The sequence below is a fragment of the Babylonia areolata genome, chromosome 2, assembly GCF_041734735.1.
Source record: "Babylonia areolata isolate BAREFJ2019XMU chromosome 2, ASM4173473v1, whole genome shotgun sequence".
NCBI lineage: Eukaryota > Metazoa > Mollusca > Gastropoda > Neogastropoda > Buccinidae > Babylonia > Babylonia areolata.
In genome coordinates, this window is record NC_134877.1 from 3,503,567 (window position 1) to 3,525,054 (window position 21,488).

Here is a 21,488-nt window from a genome sequence, read left to right on the forward strand (position 1 = left end):
AAATGCAATGGCATTTTCCCCAGTTTAATCGTTTCTCTGGCTACATTAATTAAAAAAAACAAAAGGTGCTGAATATTTTGAAAACTTCCATTTAACAAATCTAAATTTGTGATTTATACAGAATACTAGATGTTGCATTCCTTCGTATCCAGTCTTACTAATGAATAAACTTGGTATTTGTGTAAAAATGGCTGCCACCAGGCCGACAAGCTGAGACCACTGCAGTTGAACATTCAATACTTTTTCATTTTCGCGGTTGTAAAAGAAAGAAAATATACGACAATGACCCCTGATAATGATTTTATAGAATCCGTCACTGAATCTGTTGTCAGAGAGTATCTTAGTCGAAAGGTAAGGATGTGTTGTGGATCGAAAACGGTTGCTGGGCACAAAGTTAGTCTGGAATCTTGTAAACCCACACATTATCAGATGTATTTGTGCTTGAGAATGCAATGGATCTGTCGCAGTAAACTCCGCATCTACCGTAAAATACCTTCGAGATCTCTCAAGGCAGTGATTAAAGATGTGTCAGGAGCCATAACTGATTTCGAGACGAAGAACAGCAATCCGTTTGAGTATCGGCTCTTTAGTGTTTTGGAAAAGGTACAGAGAACAGCCACATGAATTGCAAACTAATAAAGGCAGGCATCAACTGTGGACGATATATTTATCAACCTGGAATGATCAGCTCTGTAAAAGAGACACGAAAGGTTCCATCTCTCAACTTTTGTCAAGTAAAGTTTCACTATGGCCACACTTCTGTCAACACAATGCACTACCCAGCAAGTGATTCGTGAACGACACACTGCCTGCTCCGTAGCACCCATATTCTAGTCACACCCCTCATGAACATCCGACAGTCAGACAAGTTTCTCACCTCAAACAATTACAGATTGAGACAGTCTTCTGCTGAAGTTGCTACTGCGTCATTATCACAATCTCTCCAGTCCATAATGTCAATCTTTTTTTTCTTTTTTTCTTTTTATTATTTTTGTGTGCATGATGTCAGTCTTTGCATATATAGGTTCTCTATCTTTCTTCTTGTTCAAGCTGAGGAGCCACAATCAACTTTCTGATCTTTTTTTCAATATACTTTTGCTTCAGTCCTGTTTAATCATGGACAGAAATCAATCTCATTCTTGTCTAGGATTTGTTAGTGCAGTGCTAACCCTTTCACCATCAGTCAATTTTGAGTGCAAAATCCCCTTGTGCTACAAACACAGAAAATATGGAGTCTACTAATAGCTGGGGATTCCCCCTGTGGTGTGTAGAAAATACGGCCTGTACTACCACCGAACATAAAGAGCACTAGGTTCATGGATAACAGACCCATGATCTGGTCACCCTTCAGTGACATGGGTCCTCTACCTAGCTGCTGCATAAATACAAGCTTGGCAGTGAAAGGGTTAAGGCCTAGCTCTAAAATCTACGAGGTGACCATGGCTTTGGTTTACCCAGGCCTTGTAAGATCTAGAAGTGCTTGAAGCCTGCTGGCAGTTCCTCACACTGCAGCATAACAACTCAGACACTCCTTATTCAGGTCTTTTTTTTTTCTTTTTTTTTTTTACCTCAGAACCTCCATCTCATCTGACAGAAGGTTCTTTAGCCTGTTGATGTTGGCTGCCAGAAGCAAAAAAGATGACCAGCATACATTCTAGATCTAGCACACCACAGAATATTTTCCAGAAGATATTATCAAGGTTTTCTCTTTAGAATCTTCTCAGTCTGCATGTGGACAAGTCTGATATGATAAATAACAGTGGCATAACAGTGTAGGCTGGTTTATGAAAGGCCTTGTGCATGTGGTACCAATGTGCTCAAAAAGATTTCTTTACCACCCAGTAGCTATACATCAGTACATCTAGTTTTCCTTGTTGAGGAATACTGTCTGTCTCAGTCTTACTCTGTATCTCAGTTTCTCTCTTTCTGATCCTGAAATGCATCTGCCTAGCTGTTTTGATTTTAAAATTTGAATAAACAGTGTGTGTGTGTGTGTGTGTAGTTCATGATTTAATAACCCATTACAAATCTCAAACCACAGGTGCCACTGTTTTCTGGGCAGGGCATGAAGTCCACTTTACAGGTGATGGACCAGGAGTGCCCAAGGCGACAAGGAAGCATCAGTAACAGACAGATGCTGATGAAAGAGCTTCACCTTGAAAAACTGGTCAAGTTAAATAAGGTTTGATCTAGCAGTGTTGTGGATTGGTATTTATAGTTGAGGTTGCAACACAGGCTAATATGGCCACCTGTAAATCAGTAAATGAGATTTGAACTGACAGATAATGTAATAAATTACATAATTAGCAAGACTTGAAATAAAGTCTGTTAAGTTATTTAGAAAGGTTGCATTTTAACTGACATCTATTTCACAATGATAATAAAATAAGGTTGGCTACAGTTTTTATTATTTTCATTTCTATTTCTTAGTTTTTTTTGTTTTTTGCTTTTTTACTTTAAAAGTTTTCTTCAGCCAAAAGGACTGACGTTAAGTATTGAAGATGAAATGTAGTGTGTGTATCACTTATGTTTATGATATTTTATTTATTTTTATTTTCATTTTTTGCATGGCAAAGACTTAAAGCAGAAGTTATAATGTTTACCCTTTTTTCAGTGATTTTTATTAAAAATAGAAATACATTGTAATGATCAGGCAATTTGATTTGTGAATGTCTAGGAGCAAGATTCACCGCTACGTGCCATGTTGGAAGTAATGACCAAATTCTTCTTGGAAAAAGATCCCTTTGAAAGATGCGAAAAAGAGAAAGGCACATTTGGTTCAGACTTTTCATCAGGCAGCAAAAATATGGTGAAACAGAATCCGCCAAGTGGCAGCAGCGACAAGTATTTGACACCGCTGGCAAGACCAACAACAGCAGCACTTTCTACTAGAAGAGGTAAATAGATACTCATCATTTAAGTCTGCGATATAATCTTGTCTTTATCTGGTGAACTTTCAATGTGTTTCTGCCCTTGCTTTGTCAGGCAGTTCGTCGGCAATATATTTATTTTATCAGTATAGATACCATGTGTGTCTGCTGTTCTCACATTCTTAGTTGTAAAGGTCAGATTTGGAAATGAATTAGATTTTAAGACTTCAGAATGTACTTGAGTATACACATAAACGAAATGCTGTTTTTGTCATTCATGACTCAACAAATACTCCTGTTTCTATGGCTTTAAACTATCTCTGTTGACACAATCCTATATTTTGATGAAAGTAAATCATGTGGCAGTCATGTATGACTTCTGAATGAACATTGTTGCTCTGACAGGTCGAAATGACCATGAAGTTCTGATTGATGACGAACTGGACAGTGAGACGCTAGTGGGAGATGGGAAGATGGGTCTGCTTACAAGAGAGGCATCAGAGGATGGATTTTCTCGCACCAAAGTTAATCGTCCTTTGTCTGCCAAAACAAAAACTGGAGCAATCATCAGCACAATGGATGTAAGTGAGTAGATGTTGTGATTAAGAATGATTGAATTTGAAACATGAGAAAAAAAAACGTAAGTATTTGATGAGAAATGACTTAGCCTATTACGTTGCAATATAATTACACAGTTTTTTTCTGGATTGATAAAAAGGGAGTCAGTTTATCTGTATGCTTTGGAAAAAAAAAGTGAATTTGGTAAATAATTATTAGATAAAGTCTTTAAAGTGTTTGAATTGTAATATGTCTGTATCTGTCTATCTATCTATCTATCAATCTATCCATCTATCTAATCTGTCTATCTGTCTATCTATCTATCTATCTATCTATCTATCTATCTCTCTTCTATATATATATATATATATATATATATATATATATATATGTATGTATGTATGTATGTATATATATATACATATATATATATATATATTTTTTTTTTAATTATTATTTTTTAAAGTTTTCTTTTCATCTTTGCTTTTATCTGAAGTGAGATATGTAGAATAATCTTTAAAAGTTTTCTTTTCATCTTTGCTTTTATCTGAAGTGAGATAATGTGTAGTTCATCCTTTTTACTAGACATTAGCTTATGCTTTATGGAACGCAGTCAAGGAAATAAATGTAATTTACTTACATTCCATTTTTCAGTAACTCTGAATATTCATGATCTGGTGGTGATAGCTTAGTCACACAGTGCTAATTTCTATAAAATGTATCAGTCACAGTGCTTGCTTTTTCCAGTTATTCATCGTGGAAATCACGTCTTTGCAGGATTCGGCCAGTAGGAGGCGTGTTCCCAAGTCCAAAACCACAGCCTTCAACACCAAACAAGCAGGTTTGTATCCACAACGGGACTCTGAACCTGCAAGAGACTTTCAAAGTGGCAGCAATGGTCTGGGTAATTCTTCAAGCTCTGACAGTTTCTGGGGTGATCTCGGTCTTCCACAGGGTGACGTATCTTCCACAAAACCTGTGTCTTCTGTAAAACCTGCTTCAAGCAAACCTGATACGCCGAAGACTTCATCCTTCCAGGAGCTGCTTAGTGCTGGAGAGCAGAAGGCCAGCCAGCTGAGTCGTCGTCTGAGTGAGAAGTCGGAGACATCCAGCGACAGTGGCTACAGTGTGAACACCTCCAGCTTTGGAGTTGAAAAGACATCCAGTCGCCCGCCCGCTTCGTCCTTACGGTCAGGGTGAGTGGAGATCAGGCAGAGCATTCGACAAGGTTCATGTTCAAGGGCCTCTCCATCTCTTGGGCTAATGCTTTGCATATAAGAAATGTTTAGATTTTATTTGTTCAGTGCTCAATTAAGTTTTTAAGAAATATTCAGATTGAGTATTTTTTGCTCAACTAAATTTCTGTAATGACTACCAAGTTAAACCGATCTCTCAGTCAAAGAAGGCTACTCACTTGCGTAGTTTTCGTCAGCGATCCAGCCGGCTTTGTCTATATTTATCTGTTTTTCTTGATTTTTTTTTTTAATCATTAAAAACCATTAAGTAGTCTTTCCTTTGTTTTTCTGTACTAAAAATAAAGATAAAATGTTGAAAAAGATGATACATTACTCTACATTGAAAATGAATTTTGACAAGGGTGATGACGATACTATCTGTGGGGATCTTTTTAGATGAAAAAACTATTCTCTGCGCTTCCCTTCACAGTATTTCCTGATGTCAGCCAGACCTGAGAGACACAGACTTCTGCAGACTTGGTCAGGAAAGTTGAGCAACATTCCCAAAGATTCATCCATAAAATAAGATGATGATGCACTGCGGTCCCAGTCATCCAATTTTTATCCCGGAGCACACTCAACTCTGGGTAGGAGCTGGCCACTGCCCCCCCCCTCCCTCCCCCCCCCCCCCACACACACACCCTTCCCTGACCCCCAAATCCCACCTCTGCACAGCAAAAACCCACATTCTCCTGGTTGTCAGTCTGTCCGAGATGCTAACCACATTGCCATGGTGGCTGGTAATGATAAAAACATGTTATCTTCCTACAGGACTTCACACTTTGCCATGGTGGCTTGTAATGAAAACTTGTTATCATCCTACAGGACTTCACACTTTGCCATGGTGGCTGATAATAATGAAAACTTGTTATCATCCTACAGGACTTCACACTTTGCCATGGTGAAAACTTGTTATCATCCTACAGGACTTCAAACTTTGCCATGGTGGCTGGTAATGATGAAAACTTGTTATCTTCCTACAGGACTTCAAACTTTGCCATGGTGGCTGGTAATGATGAAAACTTGTTATCTTCCTACAGGACTTCAAACTTTGCCATGGTGGCTGGTAATGATGAAAACTTGTTATCATCCTACAGGACTTCAAACTTTGCCATGGTGGCTGGTAATGATGAAAACTTGTTATCTTCCTACAGGACTTCACACTTTGCCATGGTGGCTTGTAATGAAAACTTGTTATCATCCTACAGGACTTCACACTTTGCCATGGTGAAAACTTGTTATTATCCTACAGGACTTCACACTTTGCCATGGTGAAAACTTGTTATCATCCTACAGGACTTCACACTTTGCCATGGTGAAAACTTGTTATCATCCTGCAGGACTTCACACTTTGCCATGGTGGCTTGTAATGAAAACTTGTTATCATCCTGCAGGACTTCACACTTTGCCATGGTGGCTTGTAATGAAAACTTGTTATCTTCCTACAGGACTTCACACTTTGCCATGGTGGCTTGTAATGAAAACTTGTTATCATCCTACAGGACTTCACACTTTGCCATGGTGGCTTGTAATGAAAACTTGTTATCATCCTACAGGACTTCACACTTTGCCATGGTGGCTGATAATAATGAAAACTTGTTATCATCCTACAGGACTTCACACTTTGCCATGGTGGCTGATAATAATGAAAACTTGTTATCATCCTACGGGACTTCACACTTTGCCATGGTGAAAACTTGTTATTATCCTACAGGACTTCACACTTTGCCATGGTGAAAACTTGTTATTATCCTACAGGACTTCACACTTTGCAATGGTGAAAACTTGTTATTATCCTACAGGACTTCACACTTTGCCATGGTGGCTGATAATAATGAAAACTTGTTATCATCCTACAGGAGTTCAGCCAAGCCATCCAGCATGAAAGTGGGAGACCTGGAGGTGGGAGATGTGGATGACTTTGAGGATGAACTGAACGATGTGCAGCTGCAGCCCACCTCCAGAGTGACACAGAGAAAGCAGGTCAAACAGCTGGACTCCAAGCCCATCGACACCCACACTGCTATTGTGAGAACAGTTTCCTCTCTTCTTCTTCTTCTTCTTCTTCTTCTGCGTTCACTCGTATGCACACGAGTGGGCTTTTACGTGTATGACCGTTTTTACCCCGCCATGTAGGCAGCCATACTCCGTTTTCGGGGGTGTGCATGCTGGGTATGTTCTTGTTTCCATAACCCACCGAACGCTGACATGGATTACAGGATCTTTAACGTGCGTATTTGATCTTCTGCTTGCATATACACACGAAGGGGGTTCAGGCACTAGCAGGTGTGCACATATGTTGACCTGGGAGATCGTAAAAATCTCCACCATTTACCCACCAGGCGCCGTCACCGTGATTCGACCCTCAGATTGACAGTCCAACGCTTTAACCACTCGGCTATTGCGCCCGGCGAACAGTTTCCTTTCAGTTTTACATGATTTCCTTTATGGTTTTGCGACTTGTGTGAGCGTCATTTGTCATTGGATGATAATGTGGTGGAATTGATACCATGATAGAACTTGAGAGCAAAACAATTGAAAATGCTTGAAAAATGTATCATTGATACACAAGCAGTTCATGATGATGATTTTGAAAAAAGTAGAAAAAAACCCAGTTCATTTGTTTGATCCTGTATGGATCTGACTCGAAAGTGGGGAGTCATTGTAATGAATCATCTTTTAATGAGAGTTTAAAAGCACAAATCTTTTTTCTTTTTATGTATTATAGGGAAAGAATTGATACCAAGTAATAATCATTACAGAGAAAGATTAGTTCGAAGACATATTCGTTGTAGAAAATGAACAGCATCATAACAATCCGAGAACAAAGAGAACAATACCAAGATGACACAGTGAGTGAACTAACATGTTTTGGTGCATTTTCAGGCCCTCAAGCTGGTGGTTTTTGGCAGTTCCATGCAGTACTACAATGACGAGTGGCGCCTTCAGAGTTTTGCCTTTTGTGACTTGCCTGATCTTCAGTATGGCATTGTGCAAAAAAAGGCAAGGTCTTTTTTTGTCTTTCTTATTGCTTTTTCCTTCTTTTTTTTCCCCCTAACAATTACCATAAAGTTCAGTCTATTGAGCGCACTGGTATGTAAGCCGCACCCACTAAATTTTGGAAAAAAATTGTTGAACTTTATACATACATAAGCCACACCAGTTTATAAGCCGCACTAATTTCCAGTACCGAAAAGCCATTCGGCACTGTAGGTTATGAAATAAACACAAGCGGGAACAACACAAAGAAAAGCAAATGAAAATACTGCTAGTGTCACAAAAAAATAATAAATAAACACAACGAAAATAAGATCCATAATTTAGGGATAGTCACATTAATTCAACATCATCCTGCTCACTGAATCCACAAAAATCTTCGTCTTCAGTGTCCGAGTTGAAGAGAACCAGCACAGCTTCCTCCGCCATCTTGTCACTGACTTCAGCCTCGCTTTCACTTCATGAAAATGAAGGTGGAGGTCACTGCTGGCTCGTCACTTGCACTGTCGTCTGCTAGGTCGATCGCCTTCAATTTGAAGGCTGCATCATAGGCATAACGTTGCGTTTTCGGCATGATGAGGGTGTACGCTTGAGCAGAGTAGAACTGAATGCTGATCTGAAGGCTTTAATGTGTGCGGATTTGATTTATAAAACGTGAACAGTTAGCACACTATCCTGAAGCTCATCCAAAAATTCATGGACAGAAATCATGATTTTGGTGAGTTGAAGGGCAGCTAAGAATAGACGAGAACGTGACACTCCCGGGATCGTTAAAATCCGCAAATAAGCCGCATCATTGTACAAGCCGCAGAGGTTGAAGCTGGGGTAAAAAGTCGCGGCTTATAGACCGAACTTGACGGTAATGGGGCTGTAGAGAAAGGAGGGAGGAGAAAAGAAAGAGAAAAGGAAGGAGTGAAGTACTATTTTTCATTCTTTGTGAAGGGATCATGGATTAAAGCATATGATGGGCTGGAGCTGTGCCGGTCAAGATTTATCCCCTGGGGGCGCTTTGCTAGCCGTAGTGGTCGAGATTTTTTATTTATTTATTTATTTTTTAATTTGATTTAATTTTTTTCAAGAATTAGTGCTTTTTCCTGCAGATCCCCCCCAAACAGCGACAGAATAATCAACATTTGATTGATTGATTGATGTGGATACTTATATAGCGCCCATCCTCGGTCAGAGACCAAGCTCTAAGCGCTTTACATACACCGGGACATTTGCACCACAGGCTGCCTACCTGGGTAGAGCCGACTGACGGCTGCCACTGGGCGCTCATCATTCGTTTCCTGTGTCATTCAATCAGATTTCAGATGCACACACATACACACTCAGACAGACATGTAACATTTTACGTGTATGACCGTTTTGGTTTTTTTATTTACCCCGCCATGTAGGCAGCCATACTCCGTTTTCGCGGGTGTGCATGCCGGGTATATTTCTTGTTTCCATAACCCACCGAACGCTGACATGGATTACAGGATCTTTAACGTGCGTGTTTGATCTTCTGCGTGCGCATACACGCGAAGGGGGTTCAGGCACTGGCAGGTCTGCGCATATGTTGAGCTGGGAGATCGGAAAAATCTCCACCCTTTACCCACCAGGCGTCGTCACCGTGATTCGAACCCAGGACCCTCAGATTGACAGTCCAACGCTTTAACCATTCGGCTGTTGCGCTCTGTGGTCACGCTGTGGAAGGAAGGAAGAGCTAACATGAGGGAAGAATTGAAGAATCTCTCAAGTCATTTCTCTTGCCACGTCATTCTGGGTTCCGCATGTGGTTTTCACCAGTTGATGGATTATTTGATTGGTTGATTGACTGCATCATTGATGGGTTGGTAGGTTTTTATTGATTGATAGATGGACTTGGCACACAGTTTGTGGTCAGGGAAGTGGAGGTAGACAAATGGCTTTTCAGTTGATCGGTAGATTGATTAACTGGTTGATTGATTGATTGATTGATTGATTGATTGACTGATTGATTGATTGATAACTGGTTGATTGATTGATTGATTGACTGATTGATAACTGGTTGATTGATTGATAACTGGTTGATTGATTGACTGATTGATTGACTGACTGATTGACTGATTGATTGATAACTGGTTGATTGATTGACTGATTGATTGATAACTGGTTGATTGATTGACTGATTGATTGATAACTGGTTGATTGATTGACTGATTGATTGATAACTGGTTGATTGATTGACTGATTGATTGATAACTGGTTGATTGATTGATTGACTGGTTGACGCAGGGAGGACCATGTGGGGTGCTGGCAGCTGTGCAGGCAGTTGTTCTACAGGAAATGCTGTTTGGAGAGGATAAGCTTCCTCAAGGGAGCAGGTATTTGCTTTTATCCCACACCATATTTGTATTTGTATTTCTTTTTATCACAACAGATTTCTCTGTGTGAAATTCGGGCTGCTCTCCCCAGGAAGAGCGCGTCGCTACACTACAGCGCCACCCTTTTTTTTTTTTGTATTTTTTCCTGCGTGCAGTTTTATTTGTTTTTCCTATCGAAGTGGATTTTTCTACAGAATTTTGCCAGGAACAACCTTTTTGTTGCCGTGGGTTCTTTTACGTGCACTTAGTGCATGCTGCACATGGGACCTCGGTTTATCGTCTCATTCGAATGACTAGCGTCCAGACCGCCACTCAAGGTCTAGTGGAGGGGGAGAAAATATCGGCGGCTGAGCCGTGATTCGAACCAGTGCGCTCAGATTCTCTCTCGCTTCCTAGGCGGACGCGTTACCTCTAGGCCATCACTCTACATTCAAGTGACAGATGAAGAAATGATCAGAACAAAAACAACAACAACAAAAAAAACCCTTACTTTTCATTCCAACTACACAAAGTTGATTTTTTTCATCTTGCTAGTTGATGCTCTTGTATCCTTTATCACTGTCTATCATGTGTCAGTTCTTATGATTTTATTTAGACATTATTTCGTCTTCTTTTTTTTTTCCTTTTTTTTTTTTTTAACTTTGCATAGTGTTTTCATCGACAAAAATATCAGTTTTCTTTTTTTTCTTTACAGTTCAGTTGGCAGTTACTTTTTTTTTTTTTTTTAAACAAATGATGCATTAAATGAATGCTTTGATTAGACAAAAATAATTTAAAAAGGTTCAGTTTCAGATCCAGTGAATGTAAGCTGCTAATTTTTGCTAGCATGTGTTGGAATATGTTTGGAAACATTGTTGCTTTTATTGTGTTAATTTTTTTTCTTTTTTTTTTTACTTGTGAATATTTTATGCTCTTTGGTACCTCCACATGTTAAAGAAAAGGCCAGCTTTTTGTAGTTGTTTTCTACACTGTTTTGTATCCATTAAAAACATTTTTGCTTTAAAAATGTTTTTTGACTCACTTGTGTAAACAAAGTGAGTCTATGTTTTAACCCGGTGTTCGGTTGTCTGTGTGTGTGCGTGTGTGTGTGTGTGTGTGTGTGTGTGTCCGTGTGTCTGTGTGTCCGTGGTAAACTTTAACATTGACATTTTCTCTGCAAATACTTTGTCAGTTGGCACCAAATTTGGCATAAAAATAGGAAAAATTCAGTTCTTTCCAGTCATCTTGTTTAAAACAATATTGCACCTCTGGGATAGGCACAAAAAAAATAAATAAAAAAAAGCCTAATTATATGCAAACTGCATTTACTGTTATATTTATATTTTTTGTATTCTCTAAACTTGGCACTTTGACCTCTTATTTTGACACAACAACAAGAGGAGTCATTATTATCATTTTTTGTTCAAACAGGAACTTCTTTTGCTAAGCATGGAATTTTTTATTTATTTTGCAAACGTTTTTTGGTGCAGATAGTAAAAAAGGGAAATTACTTTGTAATTAATGCTAGGGGACTTAATTTATCACAAGTGAGTCTTGAAGGCCCTGCCTCTCTTGTTATTGTATAGTTTTTTACTCTGTTTGGTAAATGTTTAATCCCATTGCAGCTAACGTTTGTCTCACAAGTCACCATGTTTCTTTGTGGCAGTCTCAAACCCAGCAGGAACGAGAGAACCAAGTACCTGGCCCTGGCCTTGGCCAGGATTTTCTGGCGAGCTGGGGAGCATCACAGAGCTGTCGTAGCCATGTGGGTGAAGTGTTGTGCTCGTTCTTTTGGATGACGGGCGCAATAGCCGAGTGGTTAAAGCGTTGGAATGTCAATCTGAGGGTCCCGGGTTCGAATCACGGTGATTTTTCCGATCTCCCAGGTCAACATATGTGCAGACCTGCTAGTGCCTGAACCCCCTTCGTGTGTATATGCAAGCAGAAGATCAAATACGCACGTTAAAGATCCTGTAACCCATGTCAGCATTCGGTGGGTTATGGAAACAAGAACATACCCAGCATGCACACCCCCGAAAACGGAGTATGGCTGCCTACATGGCAGGGTAAAAACGGTCATACACGTAAAAGCCCACTCGTGTGCATACGAGTGAACGCAGAAGAAGAAGAAGATTCTTTTTGATGGATGACAGGCTGTTCAGGATGAATCTGTGCCACTGTGAGCTAACTCGTGGATAGTATAGGGTGGTCTGTTCATTTGAATGGGTATAGCTAGGTTATAGCAGGGTGGTTCTGTTCATTTGAGTGGGTACAGCTAGGTTATAGCAGGACTGCCTGGCGTTTGTGGATGTTGGAGAATTTCCAAGACAGTCATTACCATATTTATTGATAACTTAAGTGCAGATTTGCTTCTGTGTTTAGTCTTTGGAATGGATGCATGTTTGTGTGTGTATGTAGTAGTAGTGAACATGTTCATGCAACTTTCTGTCTCCTTTTTGTGATGGTTTTTCTTTTTCTTTTTTTTTTAAACTACACTTTTGATAAAAAGAAACAAAAAAGAAAGAAAGAAAGAAACAAAAAAACCCCTGAAAAAACAGTGATATGTATTTGCAGGCCATCCAATCAGACATACGTCATGGGTTCCTCAAAGTTCCGGCAGGATGAGGTGACGGAAATGGTGAGTGCACTGTCTTCATGGTCTGCTTCAGATATATGACAGTACATTCTGAGTGAGACTCACATTTAATAATAATAATAATGGATACTTATATAGCATACTATCCAGAAATCTGCTCTAGGTGCTTTACAAAAAGGCTTTGTTAACATAAAACATTACATCTATGTTACATACACACACCAAAATATGACTACACGCACACACGCACGCACGCACGCACACACTGCGTATATACATTTTAACAATACATATGTATCTAACAGCTACCCTAACACATACGCACACATAGGCAGGCACAAACTTACATAAACGCACACGCACACAATACACATTCATATACATGCATGTAGTTATGTACACATACATAGTCCAGCACAGCTAACGCAAAGGAAGTGGACCTGCCACAATTGAACTTACTGCTGAGGGAAAAGGTGAGTTTTGAGATGAGATTTAACATTTGTTGCAATACATATCCAGTATGATGTTTTGTTTTTTTGTTCATACTCTCTACATCTCTGATGTGATTGATTTGATTGATTCATTCTGTTTTTTGATTGAGTTCACACCCTTGGTACGTGTGTGCTGTCAGCATGTCTGGTTCTTGGTGTTTCTGGCGTGTTTTTAATGTTTCGTGTGGATTGTTTTCAGATGATGCTGTACACTTTTACAAGTTTCGCTGATCTTGTAGACTTCATGAAGGACTCTGTGAAACAGGTTGGTGGGCAGACATAAAAGTGTGTGTGTGTGTGTGTGTGTGTGTGTGTGTGTGTGTGTGTTTGTAGTTTTGTGTGTGTGTGTGTGTGTGTGTCTTTAGTTACACTGATGTACATTGCATGAAGTAAATCCTAAATGAGGGTGGGGTACATTACATGTTAAGCTGTGAACGTGTTCCCTTTTTCACATCTGTCTTGCCATGTCTGTTTACATCCCTTGTCAATTTTCCTTGATCCATTATTTGTATTTTGTATTTCTTTTTATCACAACAGATTTCTCTGTGTGAAATTTGGGCTGCTCTCCCCAGGGAGAGCGCGTTGCTATACTACAGCGCCACCCATTTTTTTTTGTATTTTTGCTGCGTGCAGTTTTATTTGTTTTTCCTATTGACGTGGATTTTTCTACAGAATTTTGCCAGGAACAACCCTTTTGTTGCCGTGGGTTCTTTTACGTGTGCTAAGTGCGTGCTGCACACTGGACCTTGGTTTATCGTCTCATCCGAATGACTAGCGTCCAGACCATCACTCAAGGTCTAGTGGAGGGGGAGAAAATATCGGCGGCTGAGCCGTAATTCGAACCAGCGCGCTCAGATTCTCTCGCTTCCTAGGCGGACGCATTACCTCTAGGCCATCACTCCACTGTTAACTGTCAGATTGTTGTTTCACACACGTTTAGTTCCATCAACACTGTTAACTGTCAGATTGTTGTTTCACACATGTTTAGTTCCATCAACACTGCTAACTGTCAGATTGTTGTTTCACACATGTTTAGTTTCATCAACACTGCTAACTGTCAGATTGTTGTTTCACACATGTTTAGTTTCATCAACACTGCTAACTGTCAGATTGTTGTTTCACACATGTTTAGTTCCATCAACATTGCTAACTGTCAGATTGTTGTTTCACACATGTTTAGTTCCATCAACACTGCTAACTGTCAGATTGTTGTTTCACACATGTTTAGTTCCATCAACACTGCTAACTGTCAGATTGTTGTTTCACACATGTTTAGTTTCATCAACACTGCTGTCAGATTGTTGTTTCACACACGTTTAGTTCCATCAACACTGCTAACTGTCAGATTGTTGTTTCACACACGTTTAGTTCCATCAACACTGTTAACTGTCAGATTGTTGTTTCACACATGTTTAGTTCCATCAACACTGTTAACTGTCAGATTGTTGTTTCACACATGTTTAGTTCCATCAACACTGTTAACTGTCAGATTGTTGTTTCACACATGTTTAGTTCCATCAACACTGTTAACTGTCAGATTGTTGTTTCACACATGTTTAGTTTCATCAACACTGCTGTCAGATTGTTGTTTCACACATGTTTAGTTTCATCAACACTGCTAACTGTCAGATTGTTGTTTCACACATGTTTAGTTCCATCAACACTGCTCACTGTCAGATTGTTGTTTCACACATGTTTAGTTTCAGTCTAAATTAAAATCTGTTTTGCAAATGATGAGGGATGTCTGTTTCATTTCAGATGAGAACGATTTATATGTCAATAAAAATGAAGAAACTTAATCCTGACAGACTTCATAAAAAGTGGCAAAGTAGTAAAGTTTGGACTGTAGCTTTTGTTACAGTGATGTCATGATGTTTTTGATAATTTTGTATCCTTCTATGGCAGTATGAGATGGATGGCAATCCTGGAGTGGTGCTGGCAATGTGTTCAACCATTCTGTCCAGAGGAATTGACAGGTAGGTTTCATCTTCTTGAGACACACCCAGCTGCATCGTGTGCGCGGTGAAGTTCCAGGCTTACGAATGATGAAACCGATTGAAGTGTTAAGCTTATGTTTACATAACTACATGCATGTATGTGAATGTGTATTGTGTGTGCGTGTGTTTATGTAAGTTTGTGCCTGCCTATGTGTGCGTATGTGTTAGGGTAGCTGTTAGATACACATGTATGTTAAAATGTATGTATGCAGCGTGTGTGTGTGTGTGTGTGTGTGTGTGTGTAGTCACATTTTGGTGTGTGTATGTAACATAGATATGATGTATTATGTTAACAAAAGCGTTTTTGTAAAGCACCTAGAGCAGATTTCTGGATAGTGTGCTATATAAGTATCCATTATTATTATTATTATTATTAAGCTTTTAATTGTCTGCACAATCCTTCAGATGTTCAGCTGTTTATCTGCCTGTCTCCTTTATATATATATATATATAGATATTGATATAGATATAGATATATATATACACATATATATATTATTATAAAAAGGAAAAAGAAAACAAACTCATCAGTCTGTCAAATATACATATTTATATATTTCTTTTTATATGTCCGATGTAGTGTAGTGCATATGGATCAGTCCATACACTTTTGTCGCCTCCTTGAAACTGAAACAGTTAAAGAGAAAAACTTCGAGTTTTTTTTTTACTCACTTGTGTAAACAAAGTGAGTCTATGATTTAACCCGGTGTTCGGTTGTGTGTGTGTGTGTGTGTGTGTCCGTGTGTCTGTGTGTCCGTGGTAAACTTTAACATTGACATTTTCTCTGCAAATACTTTGTCAGTTGACACCAAATTTGGCATGAAAATAGGAAAAATTCAGTTCTTTCCAGTCATCTTGTTTAAAACAATATTGCACCTCAGGGATGGGCACAAAAAAATAAAAAAAGAAGCCTAATTATATGCAAACTGCATTTACTGTTATATTTATATTTTTTGTATTCTCTAAACTTGGCACTCTGACCTCTTGTTCTGACACAACAACAAGAGGAGTCAGTATTATCATTTTTTGTTCAAACAGGAACTTCTTTTGCTGAGCATGGAAGTTGTATTTATTTTGCAAACGTTTTGGTGCAGATAGTTAAAAAAAAAGGGAAATTACTCTGTAATTAATGCTAGGGGACTTAATTTGAAGGCCTTGCCTCTCTTTTTTTTCCTTTTCTTTGCTACTCAGGGTGAAGAAAGACATGGATGAAGTTGGAGGCAAGCTGATGGGAGCCCATGGCTACTGTACCCAGGTATTTACAGTGCGGTGCCCTTTGAGTAGTTGTGTTCCCTGTCGTCTAGTTACATGTGTGTGTTTTCTCAGTGTCCTCTTTTATTCAGTGTACTTGTACTCCAGACCATTTTATACTGGTGTGTGCGTTCCTTTTTTTTTTTGGTGATCAGCAGATGGGACGTATAGACTTATGAATCTTATTTCAGCATTTCACGTAAATGCTGTCAGTCTCTGATGAACTAAAGCACTGTCTGGTTCCCTTTGTGTGTGTGTGTGTGTGTGTGTGTTTTCTTCAGTTTAACGTCTATTCACTATAAGTGTTTTTAGACGGAAAAGAGTAAAGTAGAGTATAAAGGAAAGGGAATGCATGTGAAAATTAGTGTATAAAAAAAAGAAGAAAAAAAGAAGAAAAAAAGTACATGTTATGTATCAGAGGAAAAGTATATTATAAGAAAAAGTCTAAAGAGGTTGTGGTGTGTATTGAATGAGTTGTCATGGGAAGGAGAATATGTATATGCATATCAACAACTATTAACCTACAACGGTGTAAATATTAATAACAGTGTGTGTGTGTGTGTGTGTCTAGTGAGCACAAGAGAAATTTATAACAAGCATTGAAGATTCCATAATCAGTGTCAGCATTGGTTGGTTATGGAACCTGGAACATACCCATATGGGTGCCCCAGTGGCAGGGATAACTCTCTCCATACGAACGGCGAAAGAGACGATGTTAACAGCGTTTCACCCCAATTATCATCATCAAAATATTGCAAGCTCTTATACTGAAGTGGTGAATGTTGACAAAGAATACCACAATTCTGACGACGGAAGCTAAAGGTTGGGTCATTCCGACACCCACTGGACATCCGAGGGGTCTGTGTAGAGGAGAAGAGAGGACTGGCCGTACTGAGTGGGTTAAAATGGCCACAGATGTAACAACCCAGTTCGTGGAAGTAAATGGATGTGGAGGTTGCAGTCCACTGACGCAGAACAATGAGACAAAGTGGGAGCAAAATGTAACACAGATTTCTGGGAGACAGTTTTGTAGTGTTTCTTCTGAATGTTTGTTTTTTTACTTAATGTTTTTTCTGTGGTTAGCATTCCTGCTTTGTCTTTTCTTAAAGGCTGGCAGTTACTTAAATAGTTAATCAACGCAAAACTGTGTTTTAAATCTATGTTGAAATGTGTGCAATACATCAGTTCATGGATTGTACAGACGCAAAAGCTTACAGTTACTTTATTAGGTTAACAGTGCAATGATAATTTAAGGTTCTTTCTAAATTGTGTTGAAATGTATGCAATACTTGGATTGATTGGTTGTATAGGATCAAAAGTTACTTGGTAAAAAAGTTACTTAATCGGTTTAACAATGCAGTGATAATTTGTCATGCTTTTTTTCCACTGCTTTGCAAGGTATGCAGTGCGTTGGTTCACGGATTGTTCCAGAGCAAAAGTTGACAGTCACTTAATTAGTTTTACAATGCAGTGATAATTCAGAGGTTTTTAACAAGGTTGAAATGTGTGCAGTACATTGGCACATGGGTTGTACAGGAGCAAGAGTTGACAATTACTGAATTAGTTTTACAGTCAAGTGCTAATTCAAGGCTGTTTTTTTTAAAAATACTTTGAAATATATGCAGTTCATGGGTTTTACAGGAGCTTGTGAATCTGCTGCTGACTGGAGAGGCAGTGTCCAATGTGTTCAATGATGTCATGGAGCTGGACTCTGGCACTGGAGACTCTATGGTGCTACGGGGGGTGTCTGCTCGTTCTGATATCGGACTGATGTCTCTTTTTGAGCACTACAAGTCTTGTCAGGTGATGGAAGTGTTACTGCTCTTGTTGTGGTGCTTGGTTGGTTGGCTTTAAGTTGTGTTCTTGTGTGTGTGTGTGTGTTGTGTGTGTGTGTGTGTGTTGTGTTGTGTGTGTGTGTGTGTGTGTGTTGTGTGTGTGTGTGTGTGTGTGTGTGTGTTTGTGTCTGCCTGTGTGTGTGTGTGTGTGTGTGTGTGTGTGTTGTGTGTGTGTGTTTGTGTCTGCCTGTGTGTGTGTGTGTGTGTTGTGTGTGTGTTTGTGTCTGCCTCTGTGTGTGTGTGTGTGTGTGTGGTGTGTGTGTGTGTTTTGTGTCTGCCTGTGTGTGTGTGTGTGTGTGTTTGTGTGTGTGTTTGTGTCTGCCTGTGTGTGTGTGTGTGTGTGTGTGTTTGTGTCTGCCTGTGTGTGTGTGTGTGTGTGTGCATTTATGCATTCATATTCTTCTTTGTTGTGAGAATATCAGAGAGTTCTTGCTTTTTGTTCGTGACATTTTTTTTTCGAAAAGATCTTAACCACCTTACCATGTGAAAATGTTTTGCTTTTTTTACACTTCATCCCTTGCCTGCTGACGGGCGCAATAGCCGAGTGGTTAAAGCGTTGGACTGTCAATCTGAGGGTCCCAGGTTCGAATCACGGTGACGGTGCCTGGTGGGTAAAGGGTGGAGATTTTTACAATCTCCCAGGTCAACATATGTGCAGACCTGCTAGTGCCTGAACCCCCTTCGTGTGTATATGCAAGCAGAAGATCAAATACGCACGTTAAAGATCCTGTAATCCATGTCAGCGTTCGGTGGGTTATGGAAACAAGAACATACCCAGCATGCACACCCCCGAAAACGGAGTATGGCTGCCTACATGGCGGGGTAAAAACGGTCATACACGTAAAAGCCCACTCGTGTGCATATGAGTGAATGCAGAAGAAGAAGAAGTATCCCTTGCCTGCTGAACCTTGGTGAAAAGAGATCAGTGTGGCACGAGTTGGAAATGGAGCCACTACTTTTTGTGTGTTCATATCATGGACATCATTGAGTTTGCTGAACAAAAAAGTAATGTGTAATCCTCAAAGGAGGAAGCCCAGATAAAGAATGGCGACTGACATCCTGACCTGAAAGCCCTGTCCTATCTCACAGAGTTTCAGTTTCAGTTTCTCAAGGAGGCATCACTGCGTGAGGACAAGTCCATACACGCTACACCACCACATGCCTGATGCCTGACCAGCAGCATAACCCAACATGCTTAGTCAGGCCTTGAGTGCATGCACTTATATTTGTGTGCCTATTCGAGTAGATTTCTTCCACAGAGTTTTGTCAAGGACAACACACCTTCATTGCCATGGGTTCTTTATCCATGTACCAAGTCTGTACCGCACAGTTAATTGTCTCATCCGAGTGACTAGACGCTCAGTTTGATTTTCCGCTCAAATTTGGGAGAAGGAGCGAGAGCGGGATTCTTCTTCTTCTTCTTCTTCTGCGTTTGTGGGCTGCAACTCCCACGTTCACTCGTATGCACACGAGTGGGCTTTCACGTGTATGACCGTTTTTACCACGCCTCGTAGGCAGCCATACTCCGCTTTCGGGGGCGAGAGCGGGATTCAAACCCAGACCCCCACGGACTCTGTATTGAGGATGTATTGAGGATATATGGAGTATCTCAAGAGAAGTGACAGCCTTCCCTGATGAGCGTACTCATACTTGAGTATGGGAGCTGAATGCAATGGACAGACCAAAGTGGCGTTCAGCTGTCCACAAAGGCGCCAAATCCTGTGAGGCCAACAGAATCGCTGCACCAGAGCAACGCAGATAGGCCAGGAAAAGCAGTGCCAGCAAGTCCCCGACAGCCGCCACTATCCCCTGTCCACACTGCGTCAGAACCTTCCGGGCGCGAATTGGCCTGACCAGTCATCTGCGCACCCACAGAGCCCAACCCACCCACCCCCAGGATGACTAGATGGTCCTCGTTGATCCCGACGGATGAACCACATACTCATGAGTTGCAGTAAAGGGGTTAATGTGCAGTCTTGTGGTTTCTTTCCTGTATGTAATTTGCATACGATCGTGTTTATTAGACTTTCTTTCACCCCACCCCACCCCCGACACCCTTTTGCGTTTCATTGTTTTTTTGGTTTGTTTGTTTGATGTTGGTGGGTTTTTTTCAGAAAGAATGACTTATTTGTAAACAGATATGAAATTAAAGAGTAATGTGTTCCATTTGCTGTCTTTTTATTTCAGTATAAAAACACACAAACATACAAATAAACAAATAGGTTTTTGTGATCTTCTTATAGGTTGAGAGCTTTGTTATTCATATTGTTGTTGTTGTTATTATTATTATTATGCTGTTTTGGAATCTCTACTTTAATTGTCAATTTTTTTTTTTTTTTTTTTTTACATAACTTTTTCTTTTTGAAGAGTATATGTTAGTTTTTGTATTCTTAAGTAACAATATGTAATACTTAGAGACAAAATTTGACAAAAAACAAGAACGCCAGAGAATCGACAGACAGACAGAAAATACGAAAAAAAACTTAGCCGTATGAAGAGCACAGGACAGGAGTCATAATGGCTGCCGGAAAAAGAGGGCGCTAGCCAGTGGGACAAAGGGGAGGTTACCTACTTCCGGGAGGTTATCGGCCGTAGTTTCGTTTTCTCTGCATAGGCGGATAGTAGTTTGCACAGGACAGGAATGTCAGACCCCTGCCGGAGTCTGCACTTGTTGGGTCACGGTTCCTTTTTTTTTTTATGCTTTCTTTTAAATGTGGAGTATATGGTGTTGCTTGATATAGTGAGCAAAAATTATGTATTAATATATGATGCGCTGGTCGGAGGGAAAAAAAAAAAAAAGAATTAAAGGGGGAAGAAAAAAAAAACCCCCGACAAAAACCACCACCAAAAACATTTCGTCATGTGTTCTACCCAGGTGGGCACTTACCTGAAGACGCCCAAGTACCCCATCTGGGTGGTGTGCAGCGAGAGTCACTTCAGCGTGCTCTTCTCTGTCCGCCTGGACCTCATGTCCGACTGGAAGGCCGAGCGTCGCTTTGACCTGTTCTACTACGACGGGTTGGCTCGCCAGCAGGAGGAGATCAAACTCACCATTTGTGAGTGATCAGTGTGTCCGTTGTCATCTGCTTGTTGCTGTTGTAGATTGAACTCACCATTTGTGAGTGATCAGTGCGTCCGTTGTCAACTGCGGTTGCTGTTGTATGTAAAACTCACCATTTGTGAGTGATCAGTGTGTCATCTGCTGTTGCTGTTGTATGTAAAACTCACCATTTTTGAGTGATCAGGCTGTCCGTTGTCATCTGCTGTTGCTGTTGTATGTAAAACTCACCATTTGTGAGTGATCAGTCTGTCAGCTGCTGTTGCTGTTGTA

At 40.1% G+C, this 21,488-nt stretch overlaps 1 protein-coding gene across 1 annotated transcript in view; it reads left to right on the forward strand.

Moving 5' to 3' along the window:
- The first annotated feature begins 209 nt into the window (after nt 1–209).
- LOC143278698 (putative ubiquitin carboxyl-terminal hydrolase MINDY-4) overlaps nt 210–21,488 on the forward strand; it is a 25,875-nt gene continuing 4,596 nt past the window's right edge. Inside the window, exons 1-15 of the mRNA XM_076583296.1 lie at nt 210–351; nt 2,063–2,182; nt 2,678–2,897; nt 3,276–3,451; nt 4,206–4,624; nt 6,523–6,691; nt 7,550–7,666; nt 9,920–10,008; nt 11,654–11,752; nt 12,562–12,625; nt 13,274–13,339; nt 14,980–15,050; nt 16,263–16,326; nt 17,964–18,125; nt 21,033–21,213. Of these exons, the coding sequence (XP_076439411.1) occupies nt 283–351; nt 2,063–2,182; nt 2,678–2,897; nt 3,276–3,451; nt 4,206–4,624; nt 6,523–6,691; nt 7,550–7,666; nt 9,920–10,008; nt 11,654–11,752; nt 12,562–12,625; nt 13,274–13,339; nt 14,980–15,050; nt 16,263–16,326; nt 17,964–18,125; nt 21,033–21,213 (2,086 nt within the window). The 5' untranslated portion in view covers nt 210–282. The remainder of the gene's footprint in view (nt 352–2,062; nt 2,183–2,677; nt 2,898–3,275; nt 3,452–4,205; nt 4,625–6,522; nt 6,692–7,549; nt 7,667–9,919; nt 10,009–11,653; nt 11,753–12,561; nt 12,626–13,273; nt 13,340–14,979; nt 15,051–16,262; nt 16,327–17,963; nt 18,126–21,032; nt 21,214–21,488) is intronic.